The sequence below is a fragment of the Taudactylus pleione genome, unplaced genomic scaffold (genome assembly GCF_031769625.1).
Source record: "Taudactylus pleione unplaced genomic scaffold, aTauple2 ptg000032l, whole genome shotgun sequence".
Lineage (NCBI taxonomy): Eukaryota > Metazoa > Chordata > Amphibia > Anura > Myobatrachidae > Taudactylus > Taudactylus pleione.
In genome coordinates this window covers 2,725,106-2,747,295 of record NW_028284434.1, presented here as the reverse complement: position 1 = coordinate 2,747,295, position 22,190 = coordinate 2,725,106, and the positions used below count along the sequence as shown (strand labels likewise).

The following is a 22,190-nucleotide window of genomic DNA, read 5'->3' as shown; positions in this document are numbered from 1 at the left end:
CCGTGTGATACCCTGACAGCTGACAGGTGTCTGGGAATAGTGGACGCTTATTTCCTGCTTTCCATCTTGGAGATCAAGGGCAGAAATCCGTAACTCCCCCTTTTATGCCTACACTTTTGCTTCTTAAATTGGAACTATCAAGGTACGGTTCCACACATTACACATATTAACCGAGGAACGTATCATTGGAGAATTGAATGTTGTATTATTGTATTCTTTGAACATATGTCTATTATCCAATCGGGAAACTTATTTTTAATTGATGCTTAAACTGTTGTTAATAAATTCTGTTTTCTTAAATGTACTGCACCATATATATTTCTTTCTTATATTTTAGGGACTCACCATTTTATACATGGTCACTGCATCACCCATTATAAACACCAAAAGATGAAGTTTGGACTGTTTGCTGTACACTCCATGTGACGAAAGGAAAGGATAGACCTTCTCTTAATTGACATTGTATATTTTATTGTGACATTAAGCAGTAGGGGTACTGCTTGAAAACGTAACAGGCTGCATGCGATAGGAGAGCGCCAGTACATAAACTCACACACATATACATATCAAAAAATTAGTCTGGGTTAATAATTGTTCTGCAAACAGTAATGTGATTACCAATACAGCTAAATGTTTTTGGTATTTGGTGAATACTGATACTGATTTACTCCTGCTTATCGGCTCTACCCTTCTTTGTTGTTATAAGCACGGATAAAATATCCGTGATTGGCTTATACACACTTAAGTGACAGATTTTTAGCCACTTAAGCAAGTACATTTTCTTAAGAAAAATCCTGGATACCTTGGATGTACTACTTGTGGCTATCGTGAAACAGGTGACACATTTGTGCATCCCTATTTCGGTAAAAAATTCAGGTTCAGACGACTTTTGACCTGCACAAGCAAATTTGTAGTGTACTACATTAGGGCTGCTATAAGACGGGAAAACAATATGCCACTTTAAAAAGCATATGGGCCTCCACATGTGGTCCATTAGACAAGCCCTTGACGGTAAGGATAATGGACAACCTGTTGAGAGGCATTTCAGGGAACACATCCATACTCTATTGGCGCTGCATTATAAAATGATAGATTAAGTCGCTGAAAGTTTGAAAGGGGTAGATAGGCCCAAAGCTTTCCTTAAGTGTGAAGCATGCTGGATACACACTCTAAATATAGTACACCCATTTGGCTTAAATGAAAATCCTTCTCTCACTTGTTTCAATTAACTATTACTTTTACTTTTGATACTGGTTTGTTATAATTGTTACCATGACTCTTATATATATATATATATATATATTGTGTTACAATGATATATATCATATATATATTTTATATATGTAAATATGCCACAAAGTTTTAGCTTTCATGGTACCATACTACACCTGCAGGGGTGCTCTTCTCCACATGCATGCAGGCTTAATTATACAATGGGTACAAAGGCAGAGGCAATGAAGTAAAGTTTTGATAATTTTGATAACTAAGATGGGTGAGTGCCTATCCCTTTGTGACTCTAGATAGATAGACAAATAGATAGATAGATAGATAGATAGATAGATAGATAGATAGATAGATAGATAGATAGACAGACAGACAGCTTATTTCTTCCTCCATATTATCAAAGGCTCAGAAAAGGAAAATCAGCACTCTATTACAAATACAAAAAGTCAGTTTTAATCCGTCTATTTTGGTGCATCATGGACCTTTTTCAAGGGCATTATGCACCAAAACAGCTGTTGGGGCAATGCTGTGCTGATTATGGCGATTGTTTCCCTTTGATGTGGATGTTCTTCATGCTGCTAGGTAGGGATGTGCACCGACCCCATGTTTTGGTTTTGGATCTGGATCTCCCCTGGTTTTGGATCTGGATTGGTTTTGCCAAAACCTCACCTCCGTGTTTTGTTTTCAGGTTTTGGTTTTGGATCTGGATTTTTTCTTAAAAATCAAATAATCAGCTAAATTCACATAAAATGGGCCTGTTTTTGTTCCTACAATATTGTTAACCTCAATAACATTTATTTCCAGTCATTTCCAATCAATTTTGACAACCTCACAATATTATTTTTCAATCTAGTTAAGGCCAAAATGTTGCATCCAGCTCGCTGGCTGACTAAACTAAGTGACACAGTGGGCGGCACTAACATGTTGCAGTTCAGCTTCCAATTTCCAACACATATACAGTGTGTTATGCTGTATGGGTTGGATACACCAATAGTGCATTTACTGTGACAGCAGTGTCGGCAGAGCGGGGTTGCTGACAGTGCCCCCAGTACATCACTGGGAGTCCAGGCTGCTGGGGTCAGGGAGAGGGAGTACTGACTGCTCGCTGCTGCATCAGCATCCATATGCTCCCTCTCTCTGCGCAATGTGCACAGTGCTGACTGTTACAGGGGGAAGGGTTTGCGGATGGGCCCCATCAACAAGCCCCGAACCCAGGTAAAGAACCCCCCCTGCACCTTTGCCAGCATTGCCAGTGTTTTTACTCACACTAATCCAGGGGGAATAGGTAGATGGTAACCGCTGGGTCTACACTGCACTATGAGGACCATTTTACAGTCCCTAACACTAGACTGTAACCCAGAGCAATGATGCAAGAGGGGGATGGTGGAGGGGGTAGATATACTTAAATAGGTAGCAGAATAGAATACAAAAATATGGCGGTGAGAATAGAAATTTTGTCTGAAAATACCTATATATAAGTTAGTATAGAAAGGTAAATAAAACAATGAGAAACCTTAATTCAGTATAAGGTTCTAAAAATTATACTTTTATTTAAATGTAGCTCATACCTTAATTATTTGCCAAGCCTGTCATCTGTCTTCTAACACAGTTTACTTTAATATTCCATTTCTTCCCCACTAAATCTCCATTTTTCCTTCACTCAATTATAACCTTTTATCATTACACAGATACACCTTCTTCCACTGTACTTTTACTTGCTTCTCAGCAAATCTCCTGCACTTTCTCTTACATTCATACTCTATTCCTACATCTAGATTTCCTCCCCAAACTCTACCCAGCCACACCATGACCATGTTTTCATCCAATTCCTCCTCCACTCAACCTTTATCTTTTCCCCCTTATCTCCTCCACCTCCTCCTTCCTTTATCTCCCCCCCTCTGTCTGCCTTCCTCCCTCTCCTCTCCCATTACTCCACATGTGTTCTCTTTTACCCCACCTGGGTCCTACTACCCCACTGCTAATCCTTCCTCCAAGCCTCCTCTCCACACCATGCCACACTACCTCCACCCACATCTCATTAAACTCCCTCCCTGTCCACCACCTTCATGTTCCCTTCCCAACACTGGTACCCGCACAATCTCTCCACTACATTCATCTCGGTCACCCAAATTAATCTCACCTTCTCGTAACAGCAACCCTGATAATCTCATTCACATCTCTCCCATAAACACTGTCCCTCTATCTTGTGCCCTCTGGAATGCCAGATCAGACTGTAATAAACTGGTTCCCACCAATGACCTTTTCATTTCCAAATTCTTGCATCTCCTAGCCATTACTGAAACCTGGATTTCACCCTCTGTCACCACTTCCCCTGCAGCTCTCTCTTCTGGGGGCCTCAACTTCTCTCACACCCCTCAGCCTGGGGGTTGCCATGGTGATGGTGTGGGGGTCCTTCTATCCCCAGGTTACTCCTACCAACTCCTTCCCTTTGAACCATCCCTTACATTCTCTACATTTGAGCTTCATGCTATATGCCTCTTCCAACCAGTACACCTGCGAGTAGGTGTCATTTACCACCCCCCTGGCCCTCCCTCTAAGTTCCTGGACAAATTGACTTCCTGGCTCCCTCACTTTCTCTCCTCTGACCTCCCCTCCTTTATCCTTGGTGACTTCAATATTCCAATTGATATCCCCATAGAATCCTCTGCCTATAAACTACTTACCCTTACATCTTCATTTGGTCTCTCCCAATCAATGGACCTCCTCACCCTCACATGTGAGTGGGCACTCACTTGATCAAGTCTTCACTCACTACTGTGATATATATAATTATTCTAACTCCCCATTCCCTCTCTCTGATCATCACCTTCTCTCTTTTAACCTATCTCTCTCTCCCTCCTCTCCTCTACCTCCAAAGGCCACCATCACTAAGCGTAACATAGAGGCTATCAATGCCAGTTCTTTATCTTCCCTGCTTGACTCGCTTCTCTCCCCTATTCTTTCTCTCTCCTGCCCTGAACAAGGTGCATCCCTATACAATGCCTCCCTTACTTCTGCTCTGGACTCTGTTGCACCAGCAATCACTACTCACCCTTGCAGATCCACACTAAAACCCTGGCATTCCAAATTCACCAGATATCTGCAAAAGTGTTCAAGAACCGCTGAGCGACAGTAGAGAAGATCACGCTCCAAGGCAGATTTTCTCCACTTCAAATTTATGCTCTCATCCTACAGTGTTGTCCTTTCCCTCTCTAATCAGTCCTATTTCAAGAACCTCATTTCCTCCCATTCCTCAAATCCCCAGCGTCTCTTCACCACCTTCAACTCCCTCCTCTGTCCACCCCCTCCATGCCTACCCTCCTCACTCACTGCCATTGAGTTTGCTACCTACGGTACTTTACATCCAAAATCGATTCCATACATCAGGACATCACATCCCACCAGTCCCCCTGCTCTACACCTCCTTATTTCCCTGATCACCCATCTCCATCCATTTCACCGACTCTGACATCTTTCTCCCCTGTATATGGAGAGGAAGTCATGGCTCTCATATGATCCTCCCTCCTTTCTACCTCCCCCATTGACCCTATCCATTCACATCTCCTCTGCTACCTCTCTCCTTGTGCCTGTTCCCATCTTGCCCACCTCCTCAATCTCTCCCTCTCATCTGGCACTGTCCCTTCTGCATTCAAACATTTGATAGTCTCCCTCATTCTTAAAAAACCTACCCTTGATCCCAACACTCTCTCCAACTACTGTCCCATCTCTCTCCTCCCTTTTTCCTCCAAGCTCCTTGAGCGTGTTGTTTACAAATGCGTAACTACCTTCCTATCCTCCCACTCCCTCCTTGATCCTTTTCAGTCTGGCTTCTGTTCTCTCTACTCCACTGAAACTGCCCTCACAAAAGTCAGCAATGACCTCCTTGCTGCCAAATCCAAGGGCCACTACTCTCTGCTTATTCTCCTTGACCTCTCTACTGCCTTCAACACTGTTGACCACCCTCTCCTGCTGCAAATTCTTCACTCCCTTGGTTTATGTGACATTGCTCTCTCCTGGCTGTCCTTCTACTTCTCCGACTGGTCCTTCTCTGTCTCTTCTCATGACTTCTCTTCCCCACCAAAGCCTCTGACAGTAGATGGTCCCCAAGGTCCCGTTCTTGGACCTCTACTATTCTCCCTCTATATGTCCTCTCTTGGTGAACTCATCAGCTCTTTTGACCTCCATTAGCATCTCTATGCTGATGATACTCAGACATTTCCTCCCCTAACTTCTCCCCCTCTCTCCTCACTCGTATCTCCAACTGTCTATCTGCTATTTCTTCCTGGATGTCCCAGCAATTTCTTAAACTTAATATGTCTAAGACTGAGCTGATCATTTCCCACCCTCCAACATAATCTCACTTCCCACTATTTCTTTAACAATTGATGGCACAACTATCTCTTCTAGCCCCAAAGTGCACTGTCTTGGAGTTATCCTGGACTCCTTCCTCTCCTACAAACCACATATCCAGAGCCTCTCACAGTCCTGTCTTTTCCATCTCAAAAATATTTCCAAGATTAAACCCTTTCTCACCAAGGATGCCACCAAAACCCTCATACACTCACTGGTCATATCCAGATTGGACTACTGTAACCTTCTATCTGGCCTCCCCAACTCCAATCTCTCTCCTCTCTAGTCTGTCCTCAATGATACTGCTCAACTCATCTTCCTCTCCAAATGCTCTACATCTGCATCCCCTCTTCTACAAGCCCTCCACTGGCTCCCCTTCCCTTTTAGAACCCAATTCAAGGTTCTCACACTTGCTTACAAAGCCCTCACCCATTCCTCTCCCATTTACATCTCTGACCTCATTTCCCTCCACTCTCCTGGCTGCCCCCTTTGCTCAACTAATGCATGCCACCTCTCATGCCAACTGATTACTTCCTCCCACTACCGCCTCCAAGATTTTGCCCGTGCTGCACCCGGCCTATGGAACTCTCTCCCTCTCCCTATCAGACTCTCATTCTCTTTGCAATACTTCAAACAGGCTCTCAAGACCCACTACTTCATCAAAGCCTTCCAGCTTCCATCCTAAATTGCTGCAACATGCCCCTTCCTCCATTTACCCCATCTGTGTCACACCTGTTTGTCTGCCCCTCCCCTTTAGAATGTAAGCTCTTAAGAGCAGGGCCTCTACCTCTTGGGCTTCTCCTTACTTTACTTTCACCTACTTCTTACCCCCCATCAGGGCACCTAACACTTGATTGCTTACGCTCTGTTGTATATCTAGGTGTTATGGTCAGTTATGTATCAATGTATATTATCCATGTCCTTGTCCTATTTTGTACTGTAAGTCAGTTGTCAAATTATTTTTTATGTACTTTGTAAGGCACTGCAGAATGCCATGTACATGTGGCACCATATAAATAAAGAATAATAATAATAATAATAATAATAATAATAATAATAATAATAATAATAATAATAATAATAAATATACTGTTTGGTATAATTGATACAATTGTATTCACAGTAAACTAACAATATTCAGTAATAATTAGCAGGTGATGTGCAGTGTAACCTGTACCTGCAAACAGTAGACAACAAGTGTAAACAAATGCATAAACAGTAACATTTAAAATCATAGATAAAACAATAGAAGATTATAAGTAGCCAGCAATGTGAAATTCTGATGCTGAGTGATTTATCAGGTTATGCTGTTTAAAATATGTATCATCTCTTCCTTCTGATTTTCCTATTCTCTTCTTGCAGATGGACCATAACACCCATCACATTTAATTGAGTGAGAGAGATAACTGTAGCTCCAAATGCCTATGACAAAATTTCAAGAGGTTTATTTGTATTTTTGGTGCAATTTCAGTGCAAAGCTTAACTATAATGAAGTGTAGAAAGTGCATATTCTTAACAAAAGAAAAAAACAATGACAAAAACCCTTTGTTTCACTTTGTTCACATTTGTTGTAATAATTTTTACGTGGTGATGATTTCATTATTATCTACTATTATTGTTCTTCTCATATTAGTATATACAGTTTATTTGCACCTATTAACAATTTAGGGCCTGATCCAGCAGATTGGGATTGGGTCCTGATATTTACGCTGATTGGGTGATTATTTGCCGTTGCACTGCGCACGTGTTATGATTGCTTAGCGATTATGTATGCACAGAGGATGTATTCGCAAAGTGAATGTCATGTGGTCAGCATCTGGGTGAGGTAATGGGGTGTTGGTAGGTGAACGCAGGCATGTCTGACTGTTTAAACACCATTCTGTGGTTGTGCTTATATTAGCCATTGTAATTGCTTTGCCAGCATGAGAGCTGCAGTTTTAAAGTCAGGTCAGACCTGCCGCAATGGCCTCATGGCTGCCTGATATTCGTCAATATTTACTGATGTTTATGCAGGTACATAACGTTGGACGTAGATCAGGAGGCAGCAGTGGGTGTCTCTATGCTCAGAAAAACTTTTGAACTTATAGCATATTTTTGCAGCTGTGACTGTATTAGTGTCCTCTGCTGGGCCCTGAGTTTCTGTGATGTGATCAATAGAGTAAAAATATTTGATTGTAGATATTAAGGTGTATATTTCCTAAAGTGCAGGTTTTTAGAAGCGGAGATTTTGCCCATATCAACCAGATTTTACTTAACAATTATCTAGCACTTTCTAGAAGATAATAGATATAATCTGATTGGTTGCTATGGGCCACATCTCCACTCCTAAAAACCTGCACTTTAGTAAATATACTGTATCTCTTAATATTTTCTTTTAAATGTATAATATTGTATGATTTTATTTTCAGGCTGTACCCAAACTTTTAATTTTGTTCTCCCACACTGATTGGAATTTCTCACACCCAATTTTTTTTTTAATAATTGTAGTCTTTGGGTGTAGCCAACCCCTAGGTGTAATTTGTACTCTTTCATAAGTTTGTTGGTGGAATTTGCCCTTAAGTTTTAAAAGTGAAACTTTCACTTATCAGTTACTGGCAGCACTGTCAATTTTCTTGACTGAGTGTTTTATTTGTGTTTTGGTGCAAAGCTAAAAACATTTTGATAAAATGTAGACGGTACAAACACTTAAAAAAGGAAAAGCAAACAAAACATTTTACTTTGCTTGGTTCATATGTAGCACAAGCTACACTGAATAAAATATTTCCCAAAACCTTTGTTCTCCAATTATTTAATAATATTTTTTTATATTTTTTTATGTACTTGTCATAATACAAAAAAGAAATAAAAACCTGAAAATGCACATGAAAGACAATCCATCAACACACTACATAAATAGCAAAATGATCAAAACCAGGAGCCCAAAATCTTCTTACACCACCACTTAATCTCAAGCCAATTGTGTGGGAAAATACTTATAGTACAACATAAATTGTGCATAAATGATAAGAGGTAAACTCCATGTTTAACACTTTTGTCCTACTGTTATTCTACCAGCAGTTGTGAAAAATCACTGCCAATAGAATAATGCAAATATACTGTGAAACATTTTGCCAAAATGTACATACTGCAATCACTATTAAGATGAGTAATAATTGCATTAATGTATGCAGGTATTGTGGTTGCTTAACATCCTGTATTTTTTAAACAGATGAAAATGGGACAGTGCTTTCAGTGGCCCCCCTAGTAATGTAAAGAGGTACTTAATGGCATTGAGTATTGGTAGGATCATAGTGGTAGCATTTAGTGCTACTGGAGGTTATCCAGTATTAGATATGAGGGATATTAGCTTTCAATCAATACATCATCAATACAGGTCTTAGTTCAGCTCGGATAGCAGTTTCTTATATGCACACAATCAGCCAATTGTTGCATTCTGCAAATGCGTATGCATCGCAGTGTGAGTGAGCGACCCAGTCACTGCGATCAGGACTGCGATCGCAGAGGCTATGCAAACCCTTTGCAGAGTGATTGGCAGAAATGGCCACTTGTGGTTGGTGATGGGGGGTGGTCATGCAAACTCATGCGTGCCAGTGCATCTCAACGGCGTTGCAGGGGCATGCATAAATTATCCACTGTGATGCCACACACAGCCTGGGGTCTCATAGCATGCGTAGCTGTTAGCAATTTCTGAGTAAGGTAAGGGCTTGCGCAACTGAAGCTGTGATGGTACTCAATTGTGCTGCTATATATTACGGATGTGCATAAAGTTTAGCTTGTTGATATTGCAGTTGAACTGCATTCGAATGCAATATTGCAATCCATAGAGAATCAGGCCCTTAGACATGAGCCCTACTTCCTAGTTTATGTCCTAGGAGATAGACCTTAGTAGCATGCTGGAGCCTATTACTTATAGAATGTGTCCATGGACAATGGGTTAGGGACCCCAGCATTAGATGTGGGCCAATACATTGATCCATTCACCACCTTGCACATGGAGAGCAGGGCTAAGTCTCTGTAACTAAATTAGTAGCTATTATTAATACGGCACCATCATAGCTCCAATTATGGTAAAGTAGGAACCTCAGACTTCTGTAGTACAGTCCAGTGTCCCCTCTCTTCCACTAGTATAATATGGGTTAGGTTGAGGTAGCTCTAGGCCTTCATTGTCAGTGTTCTTATTTCCACTAATCTAAGGGAAATAGGTAGACGGCAAACGCTGGGTACACACTACACTATAGGGACCATCCTACACCCCCTATGGATTCCAACCTATCAATTCCTACCTACCTATACCTAATTTGTCGCTATTTAGCATAATGAGTCGCACAAGAAATAAATGCTTTCAGACTTTGAATGTGGTTCCAAAGCACAAAAAGTTATTATTCAATATAAAAACAGATGGTTACACGCTGTGATCTAAATACAATTAGCGCAAATAAATCATGCAGACCCAAGGTACAGTTGTTACATACGCACACGCTCTGGACCCATATACTGGCATCAATATAGAAACCTCTATCATCAGCAAGGCAAGAAGACTGGCATCCAAGTTTAGAGAACTCACATATATACTATTACAGGGATAGGCAATACAATAGAACAGTTAGGCATGTTTCCATTGGTTCTTCTTCCTGGTTCTTCTGTTACAGTATAGTTCATAGGTCAATTCGAATGAACACAAACCAGCCTCCAACAGCCCTTTGTGTCCTTTTTCCTGCTGCATGCTAAATCTAAGCTAGTAACATTACAGAGTACAATTTAATGTTTAACTCTCTATAGTCCATAGTTTGCAGAAGCATGTTGCGATCTTCTCACCGATGATACCAGAAATCTGTTGAGACACAACACCAAACACAGTCTGCTTACCATGTACTAAACCTTAGATGTCAAATAACCTTTATTTCACCACGTTAATCATTACGGAATATACCTTGAATATTACACTTTAATACTAGTGAACCTTTTATGTAAGTGTGCAGTGTGTCAGTATTGGGGAATTGAGAAAAGACGCTAGCTTGCGTTGTGCGACTATGTGTTTGTGGAGTACACCATGGTACGTGTTTTGCAGGGTTGATCATTTCATATGTTTTAGTGACTGACTGTATTTATATGGTGAGGACTTTTAACTTCTATGAATTGCATGGGAATCGCACGACGCTAAATAATAGCATCGCCGTATGTACTTAAAATGGGCGAGATTCACTAAAATGGCGCTGGGCTGCCAGTCGAAAAATGGCGTCTCATTGCCATTCGCAAAATGGCGTCACACAGATTTCATTTTAAACCAATCCTGTCTCAGCCAATTATCCGGCTTCGACAACCCTAACACTAGGCTGGAGGCCCGGACAATGATACAACAGTGGGGAATGGGTTCAGACTCTAGGTAAACAAAGAGATATAATATGGTTATCTTTGACTAAATTTTACTTATTTTGTGTGCTGCCATAAACTATTTCCTTTACTTACTCTTGGATGTATCAAAATGTTTTGTTCACAGGAAATACACAAGTAACTCTATGGCTGACTCTCTGAATATATTTATTTCTATTATTTATATTATTTAGACAAACTAACAGAAACATTTATATACAAGTAATGTATACCATAAGGCACAAAAATGTTTCTATTTAATTTTGCACCAATATATTTTTAATTTCATTTCATTGCTCCTCATTCTTGGCTGACAGACATCTGACCCATTTAGTTTATTGTAAGTATACACCTGGTTACAGCTAGCACTCCTCATCCTGTAAATAATAAGGAAATGAATGCTAAATATGCCAAACAGCATCCTAAGGGTTTCTTCACCTCTATGAACACATTATATAAGGCTGGTAACATCAGTTTTTTCAAATACAATGTGTCTTATCTTTTGAAATGACAAGTTCATACGTTTAAGTCATTCATTAAAGGCAAACACGATGTATCATCTCTTCTTTCTGATTTTGCTGTTCTCTCCTTGTGGATGGACCTCGACAACTATTACCCCATCCCCATGGACAGGTGAGATAACTGCAGCTCCAATTGTACAGTATAAAAAAAATCAGGAGCTTTATTTGTGCTTTTGGTGCAATTTCAGTGCAAAGCTAATCTATGAAAAAGTGTAGAAAGTGTATAAAGTAACAAGCACAAAAAAACACAAAACAACTTTGATTCATTTAGTTCATATTTTGTGTGACAATTTTACATGGTAATAATTTCATTGTTGTCTAATATTATTATTAGTCGCATTTTAGTATATACAAGACATTTACATCTATAATGATAATGGCAAAAATGCCTGTTTGTTGAATTTAAGTATTTTCTTTTAAATTAACATTATGTCAATTATTTTTTTTGTTGTGCAGACTTTTCCACTACTACTGCTACTACTTCAAGCTTATGCACAGAGGGAGGTAAGAAAACAATGATGACTAATGTATCCTATAAAATATTACAATTCAGTAATGTTTCCAAGTATTACAAGTATAAATTAGACACATCCCTGTAGGGTATTATGATCCAGAAAAATTATTTTGAAAACTTAGTTTATTCCTCTTGCATTATTGTTTGGACTTGATTCTATTAGGTGCAAAGGGGGCGAGGTGCCATTTCTTCATATTCTTGGATTTTTGTACGTAGTCCTAGGAGGTTACAAACACAAATCCAAAAGTCTCGAGGTACCATAAATGTAGGATCGAGTCCATTATGTACTGCATTACACTTTTTAAAATACTTGCTTTTATGTCTTTAGGCAGATACAATATATATTTTTCTTTATGCATTGAACACAACTATTCATATTATTATTATTAATTATTATTATTATTATTATTATTATTATTATTATTATTATTATTATTATTATTATTATTATTATATTATTATTTTTCTTGGGGGTATATTTACTAAAGTGAGTGTTTTTAGAAGTGGATATGTTGGCCATAGCAACCAATCAGATTCTAGCTATTATCTTCTAGAAGGTGCTAGTTAAATGTTACGTAGAATCTGATTGGTTGCTATGGGCAACATCTCCATTTCTAAAAACTCACTTTAGTAAATATACCTGTTAGTAGTAATAGTAGTCAGTGATATTAGTATAATTTGCATTTTTATTAAGAAAGTCCATAGTTATGATATTGATTTGTACTTTAACTTGATAATGCTGGGAGGTGAGTCTTAGAACTATCTATTTTTAAATAATGAAGAAAATAGTGGCACCTACAGTACCCTCTATGTAGCTATGCTCACATTTTTGTCTGCCAGCTTACCCCCTCTGCTTTCACAAACTGTTGCTTCAGAGTGTGGAAAATATTTAATTTGCTAAAGAACTGATATAGAACTGGGAGTTTCTCAACAAATACTGGTTTGGCAAACTAATTTACCCTATATGGCACCCTCAGGCACATTCTATGTGCATTAGGTGTGTGTCTAAGTATTTGTACTGCAGCTCATTATTCTTTTTTCTATTTTTCCCTCTGGAATGCTGGGGGATATCCAATAAATTATTATTCTAACTAAAACTAACTATAAAAAGGTAATCTCCCAAAAACAAACCTTTTAAATGTATATTTTCTTACTTTTTTTTTACTAACTAAACACATGGAACATTGCTTATGCTGGGTATACACTATACAATTATCTGTCAGATATCTGTCCAATCTGGCTGGTTGGAATTAAAGCCTGGTAATATATGAGAGCATATGACATTCTTCCATATGTTCTCAAACACATGAAAATTGATAAAAACGATTGTTGAAAATGGTTAAATATGTTTGATTTAAATAATTTGTCTGAACAACCATTTTTGTCTGTTTTCCAGTGTTCATGAGCAAATGGTCGATTATCATTTGATCCCATACATTACCAGGTTTTCATTCCAACCAGCTAGATTGGACAGATATCTGACAGATAATTGAATAGTGTATGCTATACAATTGTATTACTAATGCCAGAGCAGAGATGACATGCATCTGAAAGTCAATGATCCTTTCATTGAGGATGCCCAACTGTAAAGTGACAAAAGGATTAATATCAGATTAATTTTTCTAAGACGAGTCTGGGTGAAACAAAAAATTATTTGTCCACCCTATACTCAAGCACATTCTATATTAATTTATTTCTCATAGAGATAAAGAAATCTTTGGTAGAATATCTAAAAAACTAAATAAATTACTTTTACTATATTTAAATAAAAAAACACTTGTCATGATTTTCCCCTTATATTTCCACTGTTATTACTCCCCTAGAAAACCACCAACAATCCCTAAGGATTAGCTCTAGACTTCTTTTCACATATGCATTACAGGTGAAACGCGAACCATGTGCCCATTGTGGAAGTTTTTTTACGGAGTTCAGGTGCTAAGAATTTCTTTCCTGGAAGAATTTTGACCTTGGTGGTTACTGCTAAAAGCAGGTCGGGTTCAGGATGGGCTTATCCTCTTGAACTTTTCACTCCTCCATGCAGCTGAATACCTGAGACAATGCATGTGCTTTGATGTTTTTGTTGCCTGGCCAGTAAGTGAGCACAAGATTGTAGTGGTCAAAGAACAGCGGCCATCTGGATTGATGAAAATTCGGACAGTGAGCAGTCTTGAGGTAAGTAAGGTTCTTGTTGTCTGAGTAAACCGTCATGGAATATTGCACCCTCCAACAGATGTTGCCATTCCCACAGGGCCAGCTTGATGGCTAACAATTACTTATCCATGATGGTGTAGTTTTTCTCTGATGCTGAAAAATAAACAAAAAGAGTACCACTTTCTCTCCTTGTCCTTCTGCGAAAGCACCACCCCAACCCCGTTCGTAGTGGCATCCACCTCTAGAAAGAAAGGCTGGTCACAATCTTGCCTCAGGATGGGAGCCAAGGTGAAACACTGTTTTAAGTGGGCAAATGCCTCCTTTGTTTAAGGAGGCCACACCCAGGTGTCTTGGATGTTCTTGGTGAGTGCAGTGATGAGAGCTGCAATGCCAAATAGTTCCTGATAAACTTCTGGTAAAAGTTGCAGAAGCACAAGATATGATGGCTCACCTTTAACTCACCGGTCAATGCCAGTTTAGAATGGCGGAAAGCTTTTAAGAATCCATTTGGAGACTAGAGATCAAAATGATAAACCCTAGGAACGCCAGCTCCTTTTCTTCGAAAGAGCACTTCTCTAACTTGCAGAAGAGCTGGTTAACCTGAAGTCATGACAGCACTTCGCATATGTGCTTACGATGACACACTATGTCCTTAGAGAAGATCAGGATGTTGTCTAGATACACCACTACTTGCTTGTATAACAGGTCTCGAAAGATGTTATTCATGTACTTTTGGAAAACAGCAGGTGCATTGCTTAAACCAAAAGGCATGACCAAGTATTCGTAATGACCATCCCGCATGTTGAAGGCAGTCTTACACTCATCCCCTTCTCGGATCCTGAGTTTATGGGCCTCACGGATATCTAATTTGGAAAAAACATTCACCTCTTTTATTTGGTCAAAGAGTTCTGAGATTAGTGGTAGTGGATACCGATCCTTGATGGTGATGGCGTTCAGACCTCAATAATCAATACATGGTCTCAGCCCACCATCTTTCATATTAACAAGCAAAAGACCATTTTCTGCGGGTGATATAGAATCCCTGATAAACCCATGTTCAAGGTTCTTGATGTATTCAGATACTGCTTGGGCCTCAGGAAGCGAGAAGGGAAACAATTGTGATATCACGTTTGGTGCATCTGTCTCTTTAAATTTAATTGCAGGTTGGCGCGTGCACCTCTAAGGGAGCCGCGGCCGACTGCACACAGCCACCAAGGAGGGAGAGAGTCCACTGTGGGAGCTTGGACACTCACAGCGGATGCCTGGGACTCCCCAACCGCTGTCCTACACTGACCCGGACCCCAGCTTTGCAGGACCCGGTTGAAGATTGAAAAATAAATTTGACTGGAACAATTTCACTGATTACAGTCAATTCAAAAATATGCAGTGTCTCAAATTAAGGGACACATCTGTGTTAGAAAGCAGTGCACTCCTGGGGGTAAATTTACTAAAGTTCAATTAGAGATTCATTTTTATTAATCTGTGAAATCTCCTGAGATCGAATTGAACTCAAACAGCAAAATCCCTCGGCAAATCTCAAATTACTAATAATGGATTTTGCATTGCATTTTGAAATCAAATCCGATTTTGTTTCGTGTTAAGAAGGGATTTTATGTTCAGTTTATGAAACCCCTTCCAAAATTTAAGCACAAATTCCATTAAAATCTAATGTAAAATAGAATGCAAAATCGAACGCAATTTCCTCATTAGTTCCTATTGGGCCAAATTTATCACATGCACACTAATAGGGAAAAAATTGGAAACACGTGCACACTCTAGAAAAGTGAAATTGCTTTATAATTTCTTCATAAATATAATATGCTCATCTTATATATATGTGTGTGTATATATATATATATATATATATATATATATATGTTGTATAACTATATATATATGTTTAAATGTATATGTGTATATATATATATTGTATACATATATATATATATATATATATACACATTTGTGAGGATATATATATACTGTATATATGTGTATATACATATAATTTTATTACAAACATGTTTTTGTTTGTCTGGCAATGTCGGCTGAACCCCACCATGGGGGGGACCTGTGTGCACCTTTGCTATGGGGCCATAGTAATATACTCCCTGGTGAGCTGTGTAGGACCCCATTCTGCTCAAGATTCACTCCATTACCAGAGTACATGTAACAGTGAGTACAGCTGTACCTGCTATCTTTCAATAAACCAACACCACTGGTTAAGTAACTGGGCTGTTCATAGTTTGAGTCATCCGCTTGTGTGTGCCTATATAACTCTGCAGTATTAACACATGCACACACATAATTTCCAACAATCTACACATTGAGATATACAGTATGCACATGAATTATATGCAATGTGTTAATAAGTCTGAAATGTAGTAATTATTATATAGAAATTATTTCAACCAGATGTATCTATAAATAAATTGAAAAATACCTCACAATTAGAATTTGTAACTACTGTTTTTGAGTGACATCTGATTTTAATATGTTACCAATAGTGCTTTTAATATTTTACCTTTTCTCCTTTTTAAGTTAAGCTACTTGTTTTACACATGTGACATGACAGTTAGGGGCTGATTGGTTGGTACTTTATCTCTCTCTACACTTAGTACATCTTCCTCCAAATATGAAAAGATTAATAATGAACTGCTTTGATCATTATATGTGGAGATATCAACATGACAATCTATTAAAATTCTGAAAGTTTTAAGACTTTGGGCAACTCAACAATGTCTCAACACATGTGATACCAGAGTTGTATTTACAGTTACTTATATAGTGCCTGCAAATTTCGTTGAGCTTTACAATTGGGAACAATCAGTAATAAAACAGGTTTACTTAATAACAGATAGACAAATAGATAAGAGGGTCCTGCTCTCTAGCTTACAATCTATAGGGAAATAGGAATTGATACACAAGGAGGAATCAGTATGAAATACCGACAGCTGAATAGCCATTGGTTCTCATACTGACGCCGGAAGCCTGAAGGTTCAACATCCCGACTTGGGCTGGTAAGTAGGCTAAACCTCCCCTGCCCCCCCAACCCTAACCATTTCTTGGTGGTGCCTAACCCTAGAACTCCCAGGGTGGAGCTTAACCCTAATTCCCCATGGGAGTGGCTAACCCTAACCCCCCTCCCAGAACCCTAATTCTAATCTTCCTGGGTAGTGCCACCCCGTATCCTAACCCTAACAGTTTCGGGGGATGCCTAACCCTAAATCCCCCTGGGGGTGCCTAATCCTAATCCACCCCGCGGCTAACGCTAACCTGTCCCAGCTTACCTTCGCTCTGGATTTCGGCATGGGGCTAAAGATAGGCATTGGATTTTGCTACCTATTACATAATGATCCAGCCAGATCTCAGAGGTTCTTGTTAGGCTGTATGATCCAATCACACAGGAATGTTGGCCTACGGTTGCCATGATGTGAAACTGAAGAAGGAGAATATATATAAAGTTACATGAGGACTGTATAGAGGGGATGTAATTGATTAGTATATCTTAAGGAGGTTTTTTTAAATTAGCAGTGTTTATGGTTTCTTTATCAAAGCAAATAGCAGGAGATATTACAACTTCAATCTCCCATATTAATTATTATAAATGTTATTTAGAAGCAAATTTAATGTAGAGTTATATATTACAGGCAATCTACAGTTGTTATATCTAACACAAGCTGAAACACACACACTACCTTAAGTGATAAACTGTGTGTAAGACCAGTAGATACATTTCCACAATATCTGGAAAGTAGAACTTGTATTAATTCCTCCGTATGTGCTCATAATGAATGTACAGAGAGAGAGAAAGACATAGTCAGTGTGTTGCTGCTAATGCCATTATACTGAACCAGGCTGTCAGCACTAATGATGATTGCAGATTGAACAATAATTATAATTTATTAGTAGTTTCAACTCAGACCCTCATATTTGCACACTACTCAAAATATATCTACATTTATTATACAACCAGATCACTCTATTCAATGAATTGTAATTTCACAGTATGCAGAAGTATAGTTCCTATTCCTCCATAATTAAGACTTAACAGATGTTACAGTGGGCTAGCGAGTTCCTGTAATAGCTTATACATTGTTACAACTACAGTGGGGATGTCAGAAGCAACAAGTTAAACATATGGCTTTAGTTGCTGCTACACTAATTAGAATGTAGGCCAGCTTCTTATTCACTTCTTATTTCTACTCCAGCTTCTTCTTCACTTATTATTCGTGATCCAGCTTCTTATTCACTTTTTATTCAAGATCCAGCTTCTTATTCACTTCTTATTTCTGCTCCAGCTTCTTCTTCACTTATTATTCATGATCCAGCTTCTTATTCACTTATTATTCATGATCCAGCTTCTTATTCACTTCTTATTCATGATCCAGCTTTTTATTCAGAACAAATTAGATTAAAAATATTAAATGAAGTTAGATCACGAAGGTAACATTGTATAAACAAAATATGTGTATTTTACAAAAACTTCAATTGAACTGTATTTTGCCTTGCCCAACAAGGTTTTGGATATGAAATAGGGTGGCAAAGTGGGCACAGGCTTTAGATTTATCACTTTGAATAAGTAGCTGTAGTTTTGCAAGAGGTAAATAGCCTAAAGCTGGCCACACACTAGACCAACTTTCATCCAACCATCCAACTAGTTGATTGGTTGGAATGAAAATCTGGTAAGGAATGGGAGTAAATGATGATCAGCAATTTGCTCCTAAATGCCAGAAAACAGATGAAAATGGTCGTTCAGACAAGTTTGTTAAATGTTTGATCTAAACAATTTGTTCAAACAACAGTTTTTGTCCATTTTCCGGAATTTGGGAGCAAATATACTCTTGATTGAAAATTCCCTCAGAAAGATAATGTCAAATAAATCTTAGTTACCGGGTTTTGACTTGGTGAATAATATGTTAGGTCAATGAGAGCTGTAGACATTGCTCATTTTGAGTTAGTAAGGCTTTTGACACTGTGCCACATTGCAAAATATTAAACTGGGAATTATGGGACTGGATTCAAAGATGGTTGTGTGGATATGATCTTGGTTGCAGGATGGACAACAGAGGATTTTAATAAATGGAATCTATACTCTTGATTGAAAGGTTACCGTGGGTTCCCCAGGGATCTGTAGTTGAACTAGTGTTTTTAATATTTTTATTGGTGACATTACACATGGTATCAATGGGTAGATATGCCTTTTACAGATGATACAAAAAGCTGTAACAGGGTATATGCACTGGGATAGGTAAACAAAATGATTGAGAATCTAGGTAGACTTGAGGAATGGTCAAGAGCATGGCAACTACAGTTTAATGCCAAAAGATTAAAAAAAATTTTCACTTGGGATTCAAAAACCCAAAAGCTCATATAGCATTTACTATAATGAAAACTACTGAGAAGGAAAGCGGTCAGTATTTAATGTGACTTATAGGTAGCCAATCAGTGTAACAAAGCAATGAGAAATACCATTCAGATGCTTGGTTGTAAAGGAAAAGGATACAGAAGTAGCAATGCCACTTTCTAGATCATTGGTATGGCCCACCTGAAATACTGTATTCAGTTATGGAGGCTGCATCTCCAGAAGGACATTCTGTAAATATATTAAAGACAATGCAAACAAGGGCAACTAAAATGGTGCATGGCCTGCGACACAAAACATACCAAGAAAGGCCCATATTTAATTAAGCTTCTAAAGAGGAAAAGTGGGAATGTTGATAATAGCAACCAAGTGAATTATAACTTCAATTATGGTGAATATCCTAAAATAATTAAATATATAATCCGATTGGTTGCTATTGGCAACATTCCCTCTTTTCCTCTTTACAATCAAATATAGGCCTAAGAGTGATGGGAGAGACACTAAGACAGGGCCGTATTAAACCATAGACGGGCCCGCAGGCCTTAAGCTATTTTGGGCCCCCTCCTGAACTTCAATCTGTCACCCCACTACAGCTTATAGCCTTACACTGGTATGGTAGGTACTAGACTGCAGTATAGATCCAATTTGAGGATCTCCTGAATAATTATATTAAAAAAATGTTTTAATATATTTATTGTGCAAGTAGAACTTTTCAGGAAAGCATATTCTGTGGGTATAATACGGTCATATTTTGTAGTGAATAATATGGCCTTGCACTTAGAAAATACACCCACATAAATCTACAATCTGAACTACAGGCTGAAATAAAATTAGAAGAGGATGTAGGGGGGCAGAAAAACCAAACGCCTAGACCCAAAACATCAAACACAGTAGGACAAGGCATATTCAACCTTAACAGCACAGATTTGAACAAAGATCATATCAGTATGCTAGACAAAGGACTCAAATTCACCCCCCTACCAATATGGACACATTCAAGACATATCTTGATATCCAGATGTTCATTGCAGATATTCTTCCAGAAGACGCCATTACTACAAAATAAACCTATAAGTAATGACAATTACAGAAATACCAACCATAAGCCATTGTCCAAGTTTTATCCAAGTCACATCATGGGGAACCACATAAACACTTTACAAGTATGGTTGAAAAAGACCTCCTACAACTTAGTAACCAGAAAAGGAAATCAACTAAGAACAACATGGCAGAATACCAGAAAGGAGGGCAACCTTTCAGTATCAGCAGCACACCCCGCACAGGCCACATTTCCCTGCACATTTAACAACCCTGTATTATACAGGCTGAAATTAAACTGAATGCCAGTGTAATATAATGTTATGATCTTTAGTTGATTGTTACAATCAGTGTGCTTAAAATAAAAGCATGCAATAATGAAACTACAACATATTTCTTTAGCCTTTTCTGTTGCAATTACTTATATATCCATCTGTCAAGATATTAAGTACAACAATAATCCTCAGGATGGCACTACTGCACTAATAGCCAGTGGCTTTATACTTGAAAATAATTAAAAAGGGAAACAGCACTAATGGATACAGTTACATATTCAAAATTGTCACATATAAATAAATGAATAATAAAGAACTGCTAATAAAGGACTTGTGGGTTAGTATATAAAAAATGTATGTACACAATTTATTCTGCTATAAATAATTAAAAAGCACAACAAAATAAAAAATGCAATATATACTGTGTGTATCCATTTACATTAAATACTCATGAATTAGTCCACCAGCCAGTAAAGGAGCCCAGTGACTGAAAAGTTGGGGACTGGTTAACGGTATGGCAGGAGGACACCACACTGTATCTCCCTCCGTATATGTCACCCCCCTCCCCCGGTTGGCTAAACATGGTGCTGGTTATTGAAAAATAGGGGGAAACCCCCAATTTTCCAAGTCCAGACCAGGATGAGAGGTCTGGGGCTGGTTACTGATTTGTGGGGGGGGGGAGGCTGTGTAGCTCTCACAAGAAAAAGAAAAAAATTGGGCACTTGGTCTCACTAGTGACAATACACACACTAAACTGCAGCTCTCTACAAAGGTAATTGACAACCTTTGGTTCTACAGAAAATAACACACTTTTGAAGTCCATTTAACCTAAAAAAAAGACAGCGCTGTTAAGCTGGTAGGAATACTATTTCATTTATTTAAGCACTTATTGTGCTATCCAACATCCAAAATTCATTACCATTGTAAATAAATCACATATAATAACTAGGGGTAAGCGGATTCGGTTCTACTCGGTTCCATTCGGTTTTTTAAACCGAATCTTATTGGCTATCCGCTGTCACGAGTTTTGGATAGCCAATAAGATTCGGTTAAAAAAAACGAACGGAACCAAGTAGAACCGAATCCCCTCACCCCTAAGAATAACATACGTAAATTATTTGTTAATAGTACAACTATATACAAGTTGAGTCTCCCATATCCAAATATTCCGAAATACGGAATATTCCAAAATACAGAATATTTTTATCATGACTGAGATAGTGAAACCTCTGATTTTTGATGGTACAATGTAGACAAACTTTTTAAGGCACAAAATTATTAAACATAAAGTATAAAATGACCTATAGACTGTGTGTATAAGGTATATATGAAACATAAATGAATTTCATTTATGTACACAAACTTTGTTTGAGCCACAAAAT

At 38.4% G+C, this 22,190-nt stretch overlaps 1 protein-coding gene across 1 annotated transcript in view; it reads left to right on the top strand.

Moving 5' to 3' along the window:
• Window positions 1-11,423: 11,423 nt before the first annotated feature.
• Window positions 11,424-22,190, top strand: part of LOC148538911 (uromodulin-like) — a 199,765-nt gene continuing 188,998 nt past the window's right edge. The window contains exons 1-2 of the mRNA XM_088451930.1: window positions 11,424-11,577; window positions 11,922-11,969. Coding sequence (XP_088308056.1) covers window positions 11,496-11,577; window positions 11,922-11,969 — 130 coding nt within the window. The 5' untranslated portion in view covers window positions 11,424-11,495. The remainder of the gene's footprint in view (window positions 11,578-11,921; window positions 11,970-22,190) is intronic.